The sequence below is a fragment of the Montipora foliosa genome, unplaced genomic scaffold, assembly GCF_036669935.1.
Source record: "Montipora foliosa isolate CH-2021 unplaced genomic scaffold, ASM3666993v2 scaffold_467, whole genome shotgun sequence".
Lineage (NCBI taxonomy): Eukaryota > Metazoa > Cnidaria > Anthozoa > Scleractinia > Acroporidae > Montipora > Montipora foliosa.
The window spans coordinates 805,001-820,000 of NW_027179775.1; the positions used below are offsets into that span (position 1 = coordinate 805,001).

The 15,000-nt window shown below is 37.9% G+C and overlaps 2 protein-coding genes across 2 annotated transcripts in view; both read left to right on the forward strand.

Annotated features, from left to right (window-relative positions):
* LOC137989586 (uncharacterized) overlaps positions 1-791 on the forward strand; it is a 1,507-nt gene extending 716 nt beyond the window's left edge. The window contains exon 2 of the mRNA XM_068835367.1: positions 1-791. This exon is cut by the window's left edge and continues 96 nt beyond it. Coding sequence (XP_068691468.1) covers positions 1-791 — 791 coding nt within the window.
* A 7,384-nt stretch (positions 792-8,175) lies between these two features.
* On the forward strand, positions 8,176-9,168 carry LOC137989588 (THAP domain-containing protein 1 A-like). The gene has a single exon (XM_068835368.1). It carries the CDS (start codon positions 8,176-8,178, stop codon positions 9,166-9,168), a length of 993 nt encoding a protein of 330 aa, XP_068691469.1.
* Positions 9,169-15,000: the final 5,832 nt, after the last annotated feature.

Genomic DNA, 15,000 nt, shown 5'->3' on the forward strand with positions numbered 1-15,000 from the left:
CAATGGAACTTTGTATTCGTGACTTAAGAACCTGGATGCTCCATGATAAACTCAAATTAAATGACAATAAAACTGAATTTATATTAATTGGAACTAGACAACAGTTGGCAAAGGTGGATGGGATCTCTCTCTGTGTTGGTGACTCTAAGGTTTCCCCAGTCAAATCAGCAAAGAACCTTGGCACATGGATAGACAGTAACCTTAATCTCAAGATCAATGTTAAAAATACGTGCAAAGCTGCCTATTACCATCTGACGAATGTGCGACGTATTAGGAAATACTTAGATGAGAAAGCATCACAAACACTGATACATGCTTTAGTAATCGGACGGATAGATTACTGTCATAGTATTTTATATGGTTTACCAGCCAGGGAATTAACTAAGCTCCAACGCCTTCAAAATTCGGCAGGAAGAATTATTTTTAATATCCCAAAGATGTGTCACATCACACCAGTTCTGCAAGAACTGCACTGGTTACCTGTTCAGTTTAGAATACAGTTCAAATTTATCATGATCACTTTTAAAGTAATTAATGGACAAGGTCCAATTTATTTACAAGAGCTTGTTAAATTGCAGCAGAATGGAGCATATAATTTAAGATCTAGTAATAAGGGTCTCATGCTGCAGGCACCAAATGCCATAACAAAGAAAACATTGGGCGATCCTGCTTATATGTGTGCAGCACCTAAACTGTGGAACAGTCTTCCCTATCACGTGCGCAACGAGATTGATTTTAGTAAATTCAAAATTTTACTAAAGACTCACCTTTTTAATTTAGCTTTTAGTTAGGATTTAATTGTACAGGGTTTTAATAGTTTTTTATAACTTAGGTACGGTTTTATGATTTCTTGTATATTTAAATAAGGGTTCTACTGTAATTTATTAGCTGATGTAATTTTTATATTTTATAATTGTTATGCGCATTTGATCATATGTAAATGGAATTTGGGCACTACAAGTATTAAACTATTATTATTACTTTGTTAGTGGTATATGTATGATTCAAGTTACTTATTATATATCCCTTCACAACGGTTAACTTTGCTGGACAGTTTAGTTATAAACTTTCTTGCCCAGTTATACCCTAAGACAGTAATTTGCAGAAATTAACGGCTTGCCAGAAGCTGTGATTTTAGAAAAATAATAACTGCAGATGTGCTTGATATCTGACTGTCAAAGCTGCATAACTATAATCTATAGGAGATATTCTAACGTTCTTGGGTGAAATCGCCGTATTAATATTATTTGAAGAAAAGACAATCGCGAATAAAAATTACGAAATATCACAAGTTTGTCTTGGTATACATTTGAAATTGATTGGCCTGCAAACGATTCGCCAAGAGTAAAATATTCACATCCACTTTTAATTTTGATCAAAATCCGAACACCAGGAAGAAACAAGTTTATTAGAACATGATTTAGTTTCAGCTTTTTGAAAGAACGTCTCTTGAGACCCCTTGTAAATGGTAAGGCTAAGGCTTAGGGGTCCCCAGGGGGAGGTGGGGGGGGGGGGGGAGGGACGGCAAAGTGAAAGAATTAAGAACTGACACCATATTTCATGAGAGGAAGGGTGGAAATTTCCTATGATAAAAGTAGGTTTTTAACTGTTGATCTGCTCTTTGAAATATTTTGCTAACCAAAGTCCAATTTTTAACATACAAAATGTATCGAAAAAATGCTTTTTGAGGCCGAAACTTCCCCCACCTTCCCTGATTCTCAGCTCGGGTTTTTGTGAGAAATCAAACAAATTTCACTGTGAGTAGTTTCATCCCAAGGACTAACTACACACGAAATATGAAGGAAGGTTTTCTTTCACCATTTCCAATTTTGCTCAAGCCTTAGGGACATTCGCTCTTACATGTAATTGTTTGACCTGGGAGAAAAGTTTTCAAGGTTATTGAAAATGACTTCTGTGTAAGTGCATCTTAGTTGTAGCCTTCTAACTACAGAACTGATTTTCTTCGCACCAAGTTGTTGCTTGAACTTTTAAGTCTTGATTTTCCATTGTCTAAACTCAACGTTACGTCCATGATGATATTTGACCCACTAAGATATTTTTTCCACAAAAATAGTAAGGCCAAAATAAATATAAGTATATATATGAGTATATAAGTATAAATATAAGTGATTTGATAAAGACGTTCTTGCAAATAAAAGAAAAAGGAAATTAAAGATTGTTGTACTGAGAAATAATCAGTCATCTCATGTTGGATGATTGTAGTAAAACATTAAAAGCTGACATCTGCTTTAACTGCACCCCCCTGAAACACTGGCACCCTGGTTGTGCCCAAAACCTTGCTTTCAGAAAGAGCAATCTATATTCTCTGTAATTAATACCATATTTCTATATGTAAACTAATTTGAAATAATGGATTTTTCTCTAGTCTCATGTGGAATTGCCCATCTACAGATTTTTTTAAACTTAAAGTTGTGTCTTATCATTCTGTCATATAAAAAGACTTCACTGTGCAGTTTTTGAATTATAAGCCCCTAGAGCTGCTATTAAGGGTGTTTTTTGTAGGTCATACAATTGCTATGGTAACCTATTGTGTCACACGAATGATAACAACGTGTTCACCAATGATTAGCATCAAGTCACTGATAGGGAGTGGTTATAATAACCCACCAGAATCTAACAGCTGGAAACTGTTTTTAGCTACCTCAAGAACAGTTCTGGATTAAATTCTGATTGTATACAATGTATGTTCCGGTCAACGATTTAAATAAAATGGAAATCATATGTTTCTCAGTCTAACCCCATTAAAATATGCTTCTTCTGTTTGTCAAGCCAGGAGAAGATTTGATTGGCGAGATTTCAAGATTTTGGAAACTTTCATGGCTGCGGTTTGCCCATACTTTTATTACTAGGAAGGAGCATGACGTCATCAAGTCCTTGAAACACAAGCTTTTTATTATCATGAAAACTTTTGGTTGAATGAGCCTGGGACTGATGGTGAACTTTATTTAAATGATGAAACCTGGTTTTGATCTGTTGGACTCCATGGGCTGGCTGCTTGTGATGCTGTTTAATACATAATAGCATTTGCAATCTTGTGGGCACCCATTCCCTGGACAACACTTTTTGTGGCTCAGTTACAAATCTCTTGCACTTTGTCGCCCTCAACGTTGTTTCCAGTGTTGTTTCCACCTTCCCCATAAAGGGAGAAGAAGCATGCTGAGGTCATTATGCCAGTAATAAATGAAGTGTGTGAGGAATACTGAACAATTGTTTTTGTTCTCAAGTGGTTGTACACAATTACTGTTCACCTATAATGATATGCAAGACACTTACAAACACTACATTTTGTAACAACCACTTCAATTTTTATAATTGCTTTATCATCCAGCTTGAATTGGCTGCCACAAAATATAGTGTTTGTCAGTGAATAATGATTTTGTAGAACAGACGTGATTGTTCAATGTACCTCTCACATGCATTTTTATATAATATGTGGGGATCATAAAAATATCCATACCCATATCAAGGATGGTCATTGAAAATTGCGAAAGGGCAGGGGGTGTTAAAAGCCAAATGTTTAAAAGGAAAGTATGAAGCTAAACTGGAAAGTCAAGGTGGGGAGGGAAACAAACCAAATAACAACCTTGGTGGAAGTATTGATTTTTTTTTTAACCACACTTTTTTGTCACACAAATCATTTATTACTTGAATGAAGAGCCTTTAATGTTGTTTACATCAGTAGACAGCCTTGGAGTTGATCCCTTTTCCATCTTATTAATAATCCATCAAGTAATAAAAAGAAAATGCTAGTGTTCTCATGATTTCCAAGTTTGTTCTTTAGTTTTAGTTTTGGTTGAAAATATATAGCACAAACTTTGTAAACTGTTTCATCACATTGCATAGACACCTTGAAACGGTTTTCCAAAATACTCGGCTACTGGTAAGCATATTTTCAAATTTCCTCTTTATGTTTTGAGATGCGATTTTAAAACACTACTTGTGTGTTTGTTATAAATTTTAAATGACAAAAACGTAGAAGTGGTTGATTGACAAACAAAATTTGTTTGTTGCAATTTGTTGCTGCATCTTACTGGCTGATAATTTTATTCACTGTTGTCACCAAAGAAACAATCAATTTTGGAAACAGTAATGCTGGGAAAACCTTTCTAACCACTACTCCAGGCCTCATCCAGTCATCTGTGTATAAACACTTTTGAAGAACATAAAGGTTTCAAATGAGTGGTATAAAGCTTATCAAAGAACGATACTTGTGAATATGTAATTTTTATTTATCTTCTTTACGAGTAGGTAATACTTTGTTGGAATGTTATCACCTAATAGTATAAACCTTATTTTTGAGATTGTCTTGGCTTGCGGCATACACTAAAAGATATGTGCAGCAGCTTTCATAAACGTTTTATTGCCCCCTTTCAGTGCCAAGATGGTTCATCAAATTATGGCAATTTATCTACAGTAAACAATAAGCAAGTGTTACCTATATCCTCGGATCTCCCTTCTCCCATGGGGAGGAGGCCACACAGGAAAAAAGGCAATGAAGGAAAATTGAAAAATGGTCCTGTAACCAGGTGATAGAAACATATTAAGAAATAAGAAAGTTACTCTGGTTGAAATTGTATAAGAATATGTACAATGTTTTAAAAGTCCCAACGTTTCGGTTGAACCTTCAACCTTCATCAGGGGAAAGTGAAAAAAAATAATTCGCAAAAAACACGTTTCTTATAGTATGCCAAATTCCAGTCTATTATTATTAAATTCTGTCCCTCAGGGCAAGATTTAGAAATTCGTGCGGCAAATGCATGCCATCATCACGATTAAGTGATGCGTCAAGAATGCGTCGATTGCGCCAATTAGCATTTGTGCGTAGGATCTTGGACGCCTCCCAAGAGACAGTGTAACCAGAACGTAAACAATGTTCCGCTAAGGCTGACTTTTGCGAGTGTTTATGTTCCACCGCTTTCTGGTGTTCTTTAAGACCAGTAGAAAATTTGCGTTTGGTTTCCCCGATATAACTCTTGTCACAATCTTTGCATGGAATCGAGTAGATAGCGCCACGAGTCTGATCTTTCGGTACTGGGTCTTTCGGTTTAAGAAACAAATTCCCGATTTTTTGGTGTGGTTTTTGAGCAACTATGATGTCGTGATTACTCAAAATCCGTTTTGAGTAAATGATCTCTTTCCCCCGTTCGCTTATGCACTGCTCAAAACAAGATTTGAAACATGGTCCCCCCTGTAAAAAAAACCTAATTAAGACAGTAAGGAATGTAAATGTTCTGAAAGAATAAAACAGGAACCATTTTCCCCGGGTACTGCGAAAAAAAGCACCATAGTTCAATACAGTAACGAGCAGAAGCTTCTTTTAGATTCGAACTTTTACAATTGCTTGCAATCTCGTCATCTGATTGGCTATTTTGCCATTGTCGATAAGAGTCTAGACAATGCTGTACGCGCCATGCTCGCGTCAATATGTCACGCAATTTAGTAGCCAATCAGGAACGTTTATTTTAAGAAATAAACCAATCATATTGCGAGAAAGTTATAGACAAGGCTTGCTCTTTCTTTTTGTCATGATTTTGGTCACGCTTTAATTAAAAAGAAACACTGCACGACGTTTTGCGCATTGTGTCAATGGGGAGTTTAAGATCTACGACGGGACGGCAACGAAAACGTCTCAAAGTTTGCATATTTAATGAGAAAAAGCAATAGCTTTGGACGCTCCGTACGTGCATTTTTGGTTTTTGTACATTTCTTTCACGTTTTCAGCAAATCTGCAACGTGAAATGACCAATTTGTCGTAGATTCAAAACCGCACCTCCTGATTCAGTTCCTGGAAAGTTACTCTAGTTTTTAGAATTTAGAGAAGCCGACACAAGGACGAAAAAGATCAATAAACCTGAACTTGCAATTTAAAATGAAATTTTCGTTACCGTTGCGTCACAGATGTTAAACTTTCTTATTAGGGAGCTTAAGCAGCGACAACGGCAACGGCAACGAGAACGTCACAAATTTGCATGTTTAGTGGGCAAAAACAATAGCTTTGCTGCCCTACACGTGCGCTTTTCACTTTTTTCCATTTCTTTGCCGTCGTCAGCAAAACAACAACGTGAGATAGCCAAATTTGAGGTTTTAGGAAGAACGTTAGCACTTGGGGATAAATTTTCATTTTCTCCCCTAATTTAACCGCCGTTCCGACCAGTGCCATTTTTGAGGAATTACCACACCCTTGTCATATTAAAATAGTTGAAATAATCACGAAGTGATTACAATAACGTGAATTTATATTTTGAGATGACGTTCTCGTTACCCTTGCCGTCGTCGTTGCTTAAGCTCCCTTTTAGATTTGGAATTCGATCATAATAAACTCTCTCATCCCGGCTGTCGTAGCTGTACTTTGTTTCCGTACTCAGAAAATCTAATTTGGTGTGAATATAGAAAAGAAAATAACAGCTAGCTGTCGGCACATTTGTACTATAAGTAAATGCTTGTTATCTATATTTCCCCCTGTTTATTTCTACTTAAATAAAAATCTAGCGGAAAAGGCCACACTTTCGAATCGTTAACGGCAGTCTGATTCAACATCTCTTGAACTGAACTGCAATACAACCTCCTATAGCCCTTTCTTATTCGTATAAACACTCCCCACATCCGCCATACTGCTTTAGGATGTATTTAAACCAATCAGCCTGTTTGTATGAATGGGCCAATCTGGAATGGTATTAGTTTATTCTCGCCCAGGGTCTTCTCCCGACGAGCCGCCCTTTTGAAAATCGTTGAGGAGAAGGCCCTGGGGACTAGGTTCCAGTTTGGTGTGATCCCTTAGTAGCAGTTTGAATAGTGAATAAAGAGCTCTGGTGGGAACTCAAGCTAAAGTTCTCGCTAATCCCGGGTTTTATTACAAGTTTTCCCCAATCCACGGTATATTGCAATAACATATTCGAAACTGTTTTGTCCGATTCCGTGATGAATCGGGAATCGAGATCAGCGAAAGCTGGGAACGAAACCAAAATAAAAGCCACATCGGGACTCATTGCATTGTTGTCGCTCAATTAAAGTTGTGTAATGTTGCCAAGTACACCTCTTAAAGTAGTATTGAGATAATTTAGTACTACTTTAACGTAGCTTTGAAAAATGTTTCTAATGCGTTGCTTTCCATGCTTTTAATTCTAGACATCTTGAAGGCAATGAAATAAGTGAACTCCCAGAAAAGGTGTTTTCAGGGCTCACAAGTCTGCAATGGCTGTAAGTATAGTTGTCCAAATAATCTTTTAAAAAATTATATTGCTAGGCGCCTGGTCACTCCTCGAGGATTTGTATGAGTTAGCCGATAGACAAATTCGTTCTTTGATTCTGTTCTCAATTTTGTATTTTTTACAATATGTGGTTTAAGCCGTTTTTCTTCATTGAATGTAATCCCTTGAACTGTTTACTTTTACTCCCAGTTGAAAAGAAAGCCTTAAATATTCAATAGTTAGGACATATTTTTGTCTTGAGATACGGATTCTTTTTTTTAACATTATTTACAGTTAAATATCTGGGGCAAGATATTCCAAACATGTTTTCCGATTCCCTGATGAATCAGGAATCAAGATCAGCGAAAGCTGGCAACGAAACCAAAGAAAAGGCTACATCAGGACTCATTGCACTGTTTTAGCTCAATTAGAGTTGTGTAATTTCGCTAAGTATGCCTTTAATTAAACGTAAAATTGAGATTTAATTAAACGTAGAATTGAGATAAATTATTACTTGTAAATTTAACGTAGTATTGCAAAACTTTTCTTAGGCATTGCTTTCCATGCTTTTATTTCTAGACACCTTCATGACAATGAAATACGTGAACTCCATGAAAAGGTGTTCTTAGGGCTCACAAGTTTGAAATGGCTGTAAGTATAGTGCCCCAACTATATATAGCCTTTCAAAAAAAATATCATGCTGCGCCTGGTCGTTTTACAAAGATTTGTTTGACTTACTTATAAGTGACTCACACACCTGTTTTAAATGAAATCTGAGAAGTAGTTGATAACCCCTTCAAGTCTACAATAGCCCATTTCCTATATATTTAGGCGCGTAAGACTGGTAGCAAATAAAAACACGAAAGCGAGGCTTGGGGGAATAGCGCGAGAGAAGTTAAATTAAAACTTACGGCGAGGAAAGATAGGAAATAATGTTTTCGTTCTGAGCCTTAATCGTAGTCAAACGATGGTTAAATACTGTGCAGTTGCAGTGTGTAAAAATGGAAACCATAACAGGCCAGATCTCTCGTACTTTCGCTTTCCTTCCGATCAGAAACTACGCAAAAAGTGGGAAACATTTTGTCGAAGGGCTGACGAACAGTTTAAGACGCTTGCAGATCCTCGGATATGTTCGCAACATTTCAGTAGAGAAGACCTTAAAAGGACGCTTTCCGGAAAGATTGAAGTCATTTCTTGTGGTGTACCGACAATATTTGATCCGAAACAGCCCGCAGCAAAGAGTGATCCTCATCAAGAGAGGAAAAACAAGCGGGATCGTCGAGCACAACACTTGGCAGATAATTCAACAGAGCTACCGGTGAAAAGGCAAAGGGTAGACGCGCAGGAAGGTAAAATTGGTACAGTGCATTCATCAGCAGGGAACATCGGTGTGATCGGGGACCACGATTACACGGACCGAATCGAAAACGTGGACGAGCGACAGAGAAACGTGCTATGCCAGACGGAACTTACAATGGAAGACCTCGCCAAAATGGAAAGGGAAATAAATCAGTCTTCGACTTCAATCCCAACCTCCAGCCAAGAAGTTAAAGTTGGCGCTAATGCTCAAAGAAGAAGAGAGCAATTGGTTCAAGACGTGTTGAAAAGCGATGAATCTGTAAAATTTTATACAGTCATTCCGTCACTATCGTGTTTCATGCGTCTCGTCAATACCCTCCTTCCGCATGCAGGAAAAATGAAGTATTGGGACAAGAACAAGCGTCAGAAATCCTACTTCCAGAATGATCCTGAGAAGGAAAAACCAGGGCGAAAATGCGATGTTGGATTGAAAGAGGAATTTATTCTTGTTCTGTTGCGGCTGAAACTAGGTCTAATGGAAAGGCACCTTGCCGACATGTTCGCAGTTTCTGTCATTACAGTTAGTCGGATCTATATGACATGGGTTCGCTTTTTAGCTCTGACTTTTAACGGTTCACTACTTCGCTGGCCATCAAAATAGGAAATTAAGACTCACATGCCTAATTCGTTTTTAAAATACCCAGGTACACGCGTCATTATCGATTGCACCGAGTTCTTTATTGAGAAGCCTTCCTCTCCAAGTGCCCAAAAGGCCACTTGGAGTGATTACAAACATCACAACACTGGTAAGTTACTAGTAGGAATTACACCATCTGGAACTTTTTCTTTTATCTCCAAATTATGGTCTGAGAGCACAAGCGATCGGCGAGTTACTCAAGAAAGTGGCCTGATAGACCTTCTGGAAGAGGAGATCAAGTCATGGCGGACAGGGGTTTTAAAATCAGAGATCTTCTGACAAAAAAAGGAGTAAAACTCAACATGCCCCCTTTTACTAAAAGTAACCATTAATCCTGTTCTTGCTATCCCTAGAATGGGTATTTTCTCTAGTGTTTTTTTTTTTCATATACATCTCCAGCCACCACACACTAAAAAGTAGGCAGTCACTTCCCCTGCGGGGCGTGGGGTACTCACAATAGCTGACTATAATGTAGAGGTAAATTAGAGGTAGTCATCCTTCTGTAGGTATGTGAAAGTGGTACCATTTTCTATCAAAGCTATCTGAAAGGGGTAACTTTTCTGGAAAAAGTGGTATATCAAGGGTGTGGACCTGGGTAAAAAATTGAAGTAGAAAACGCCCACTTCCCAGAACTGGCCGCTTTAGAGCACTGTTTAATTTAGAGTTTTAATTTTCCACTCAGGTAAACAATTGTCAAGAAAGGCTCGCAAAGAAACAAGTTCAATCGCCAAAGTGAGAATACATTCAAAATTTTCCATGAAAACATCCCATTAGCATCTTTAAAGTTAATTGACCAGGAGGTCATTGTGTGTGTTTCATTATGTAATATTCTTCCTCCTTTAGCCAAGTAAGAGCTATTGACAGTAAAATTGACGCAGAGAATGTCGAGTTCTATGTTTTGGGCGATCTGAACTGCAACTTAGCTGCTCCTCAATTGGACCATAACGCAAATCTACTCTCTAGCATCGCTGACGTTTACAGCCTGCAGCAGCTCATTACTGATCCCACTCGTTGCACTGAATCCTTGACCTCGTTTTTGCTAACCGTCCTGATAGGATTGTATGTTCTGGAGTGTCTCATATAGGCATAAGCGATCACAGCCTTATTTATGCTTATCGCAAGCTTTCTATAGATTTACCCTCGAGGGGCCATACTACAGTTACCTATAGAAAATTTAAGTACTTTAATTTATCCAATTTTCGTAGAGATATTGCACATCAAAATTGGCAGATCATAGGTAACTATGATAACCCAAATGATATGTGGGAAGCCCCGAAAAAACTGTTCCTTCGTTGTGTTGACAAGCATGCCCCCTTGCGTAATAAACGTGTTCGCCCTTGCAAATCACCTTGGATTACTTCGCAACTCAAAAAGCGCTTGCATGCAAGAGATATTCTTAAGTTCTGGTAATGCGGAGGACTGGCGTAAATTCAAAAAACTTCGCAATATAGTAAACAATGAAATCAAACGTGCGAAAGAATGTCACTATAAGCATGCCCTCAATGAGTACCAAGGTGATCCACGTAACACTTGGCGGATTGTCAATGAGCTTATGTCTAGGAAATCACACAAATGTGTCATAAGCGAACTTAAGCTCCCCTGTGGCAATTCTATTTATGATTCTCATGAGTTGTCTAACGCCTTTAATGATCATTTTTCTTCCATTGGGCCTAAGTTAGCAAATGATATTCACGCCAATGAAGACAATTCTTCTCATTTGGATTATTTAGCTGAGACTGGTCACTGCACATTCGAACTAAAACCGACCAGCGTCTCTAAAGTTCTTCTTCTTTTATCCAGATTATGTGAGTCAAACTCTACTGGTTTGGACAGAATATCTGCAAAACTCTTGCGCGAATGTGCTGACTTAATAGCCGAATCACTCTGTACTATCTTTAATCATTCTATTGTTTCTGGAATTTTCCCTGATGAATGGAAACTTTCGAAAGTCGTCCCCTTGTTCAAACAGGGTAATCGTTCAGATCTAAATAATTACCGCCCAATTTCAGTAATTCCAGTTTTAGCTTAAGTCTTTGAGAGAATTATTTATGATCAACTCTATAATTACCTTACTATACACAAACTCATTTCAAGACACCAATCGGGATTTCGACCTCTTCATTACACTGTCACTGCGTTACTTGAAGCTACCGATAGCTGGGCTTACAACATTGACCAGGGTAATGTAAACGCAGTCGTTTTCTTGGATTTAAAGAAAGCCTTTGACACCGTCGATCACGATATTCTTTTGTCTAAACTTGCGAAATATGGTGTCAGTGGCACTTCATACAATTGGTTTAGATCATACTTGGACTGCCGCAAGCAACGATGTTTTATAAATGGTTCTCTCTCTGGGGACCATTTCCTTACTTGTGGTATACCTCAAGGTACAATTCTGGGTCCACTCCTTTTTCTAATATATATTAACGACTTACCTTACTGTCTATTAAATTCTGAACCTCGAATGTATGTTAACGACACACACATAACTTTTGCTAGTAATAACACCCAAAGTATTAACGCTGTTTTAAATGAGGATCTTGCTAGAGTTGAAAAATGGCTAACTGCTAACAAGCTTACTCTTAAAGCATCTAAAACTGAGTTTATGTTGATCGGATCGAGGCAAAGGCTAAGCACGTTTCACAACCCTCCGTCACTTATTATTGACGGTGCACCTACAACTCAAGTTACCTCTACGAAATCTCTAGGTGTTCATATTGATCAGACTTTATCTTGGAATGTTCATATTGAGACTTTATGTAAGAAAATCGCGTCTGGTATTGGAGCGTTGAAGAGAGTGAAGTCTTTCGTTCCACATGAGACTCTCTGATCAATCTTCATGTCTTTAGTACAGCCTCACTTTGATTACTGCGATTCTGTCTGGGGATGTTGCGGCAAAACCCTAGCCAGTAAACTTACAAAACTTCAAAATCGCGCTGTGCGTATACTCACTTACTCGAACTATGATGCCAACGCTGATAACCTTATCCAAAAACTTGGATAGATAAAACTTGATTCTCAACGAACAATCCATAAGGCTGTGATGGTTTATAAGTCGCTTAATGGTCTTACTCCAGATTACCTTAGTTCTAAATTTGTTGACCGTAGTAGCGTCTCCAGTTACTCCTTAAGGGACACAGAGGGCAAACTAGCTATCCCACAGCCACACACAAACTATATGAAAAATAGCTTCAGCTACACTGGAGCAGTTCTTTGGAATAATTTACCAATCGAATTGAGGCAGGCTGACTCCCTTAGAGCGTTCCGGGCTGGCTGCGAGCGTTTCTTTTCATCAAGTTAATCTACAATTCTATACACGGCACTCATGTAAAGCAGGTTTTTTATTTTGTCACTTAATATTATAGTTATATTTATTGATTACTTAGCACAATTTTGAATAATGTAGCTGTAGTCGTTGTATAATTTGTAATAATTCTGGTAATTGATTAGGTTTTTATAGTTGCGACTGATGAGTTTACCGTGTCTAAATAAAGTTATCCTATTCTATCCTATCCTATCCTATCCTATCCTTTTAAGTTTGTATTCAGTTTGAAGAGCCAGAATCACATTGTTGTTGTAGGAATGTATTTTAAAACTAGGTCAATTGACATCAGTGATTAAGAACTGTCAATCTTGGAGACCTTTAAAATAATGATGACAAGTTGAAACAGATCTCCAACCTGTACCAGTTTTTACATTTATTGTAAGGGGGGGGGGGGGAGGGGGACTAAGCAGCTACAGCCCCCTTCACATTTGCTGAATGTAACAGAGTTAATTATTGGGTTGCCAAACCCAGTCGGAATCTTGGTTTCATTTCGTGGGTTTTTTTGTTATTTTTTTCCGTGTCGGGAAAAGTCTTGCCTGTCACTCCCCTGCTAAGTGGTGTTCTTTGTGCATAGAGTCTTCTGTGCGTATTTTGTTAGGTTTGAGGGGGCTGGGGTAATGCGTAGCTTGTTCTGCACAATTAACCTGTAATGGCGTCGAAAGTCATTGTAACGCGAATGGCGTTTTAGTACATCTTTAAAGAAAATATACCCATATGGAGCTCAAGAATGGAACGTCAAGACAGGCGGTAAAACGTAAAGATCTGGAATCTTAAAAGCGACGAGTAATGGACTTCGACAGCGTGAATCATTGGCCCGTCGAGCCGAAATCAAAATGAGTTGTACTTCTAATATTTCGCCAAGGTGGTGTTACGTACAACACTGAAACCAAATGGAAATTTCTCTGGTAACTTACGGGTTCAACAAAGACAGAGAAGGAATCGAACACCACAAGTAGATCTGTGATCTCTGTTGTGTGTCTCACAGTGTTTACTGAAGTCGCATCTGTTTAAAGTTTGCCTGTTTGTCCGGCAAGTAACATTCATTTTGTACTCAACTCTGCAAAGGTTAAAAAAAATTGGAAATGTGACAGTGAAAAATTATTTGAATGAAAGCTTGTTGTCTCTTTCGTGCTTTATTATTTACGGTCAAGGTTCTTTAGAAAAGGGTTTGATGTGAACTGTCAGAAATTTATTTAATTGGATATGCTTTGTGATTGTGTGTTTCACTTGCACGCACGCAACTGAAATAGGAAGGGTTTCTTGCCTCTTATAGCAAATATGTTGCTTGTTTCAATAAATGTTTCGCTGGAAAATATTTCTGTGAAATCTCCAGCTTTTGTAAATTTATCATGTAGTGTAATTTTCGAGCTTAGCAAATTTGCATACATGTGTTGAAATGTGATACGGGGAGAATTTTTGTGGTAACGCATAAGTCACGAAAATAAACAGGTCTGTTGGAAGCGTGCTTGAGTTCCCAAAATCGGCAAAAGATTGTGACGCTGATGAATAATAAAGTAGCTGCTATTACCAAAACGATGGAATTACCTGGTGATAAATAACCTTGTTTTGGTGAGTAAATTTTTGATTTTCTAGAAAAAATGGTCAACCTCTGAGAGTTGGGCGATTGTGATCTTTGTGTTGAATTCGCACATGTCTTGTCAAAATTTATAACAATTGAAAGAAAAAGAAAACTAACAAAAACAAAAACCCGGTATCTAAGCATCATTTAACACAGATGCTTCACTGTTTCGCGAGTAAACATGCCGCGGTAACTTGACCACTGCGCCCGCTGAATTCGATGTGCGATTTACTCAGTGCAGCCAAAAGTACAATTACAACAAAACAACTAAAATCTCCCAAACTGTTTTTAACCGATGGTAACTTTTTATATTCGTGGTTCAAAATTAATGTTGTTTTCATGTCGTAAATTTTGTTACCGATGGCAAAATATTTTATTCTCGATCGACCGTCCTGAAACTTCCTTCTGCTCTTCTTAAAAACTGTGTATCCATATTTATGTACTTTTACTTCAATAATTGTTTTGCATAAAGCAGGCTAACAAAATCTGTATCTTGCTTGGTTCGCATTTGATAGCATTAAAATATAATTTTCGGTCCTAAGCTCCTGTTACTGAACTTTTGTTTACAAAGCTGTCAGATGCTGTCAGTGCACGCTTACACTTGTGGTGGAAAGAAGTTGCATGATCGGCATGTCAGCCCAGAAGCCAATGTGTCTCGATTCCCTTTCATTTTCTTCAATCTCTCTGGGTTCAGTACTTTGCTAGTAACCACATGTCTTCTCAAGGGGCTATTTATCTATTAGAAGACTTCTGCCATGGCGCTACAATGATAGACAATACTAAAACAATATCGCGTACTGTTAGACCTACATATTACGCAAAGACAACTGTCAACATGTCATCCCAGAAGACAATGTTTTTCACTTTCATTATTTTCTTCAATCTTTCTGGG

What these genes read in the sequence shown, in the direction of transcription:
- LOC137989588 (XM_068835368.1), top strand. Translation starts at nt 8,176, where the DNA reads ATGGTTAAATACTGTGCAGTTGCAGTGTGTAAAAATGGAAACCATAAC.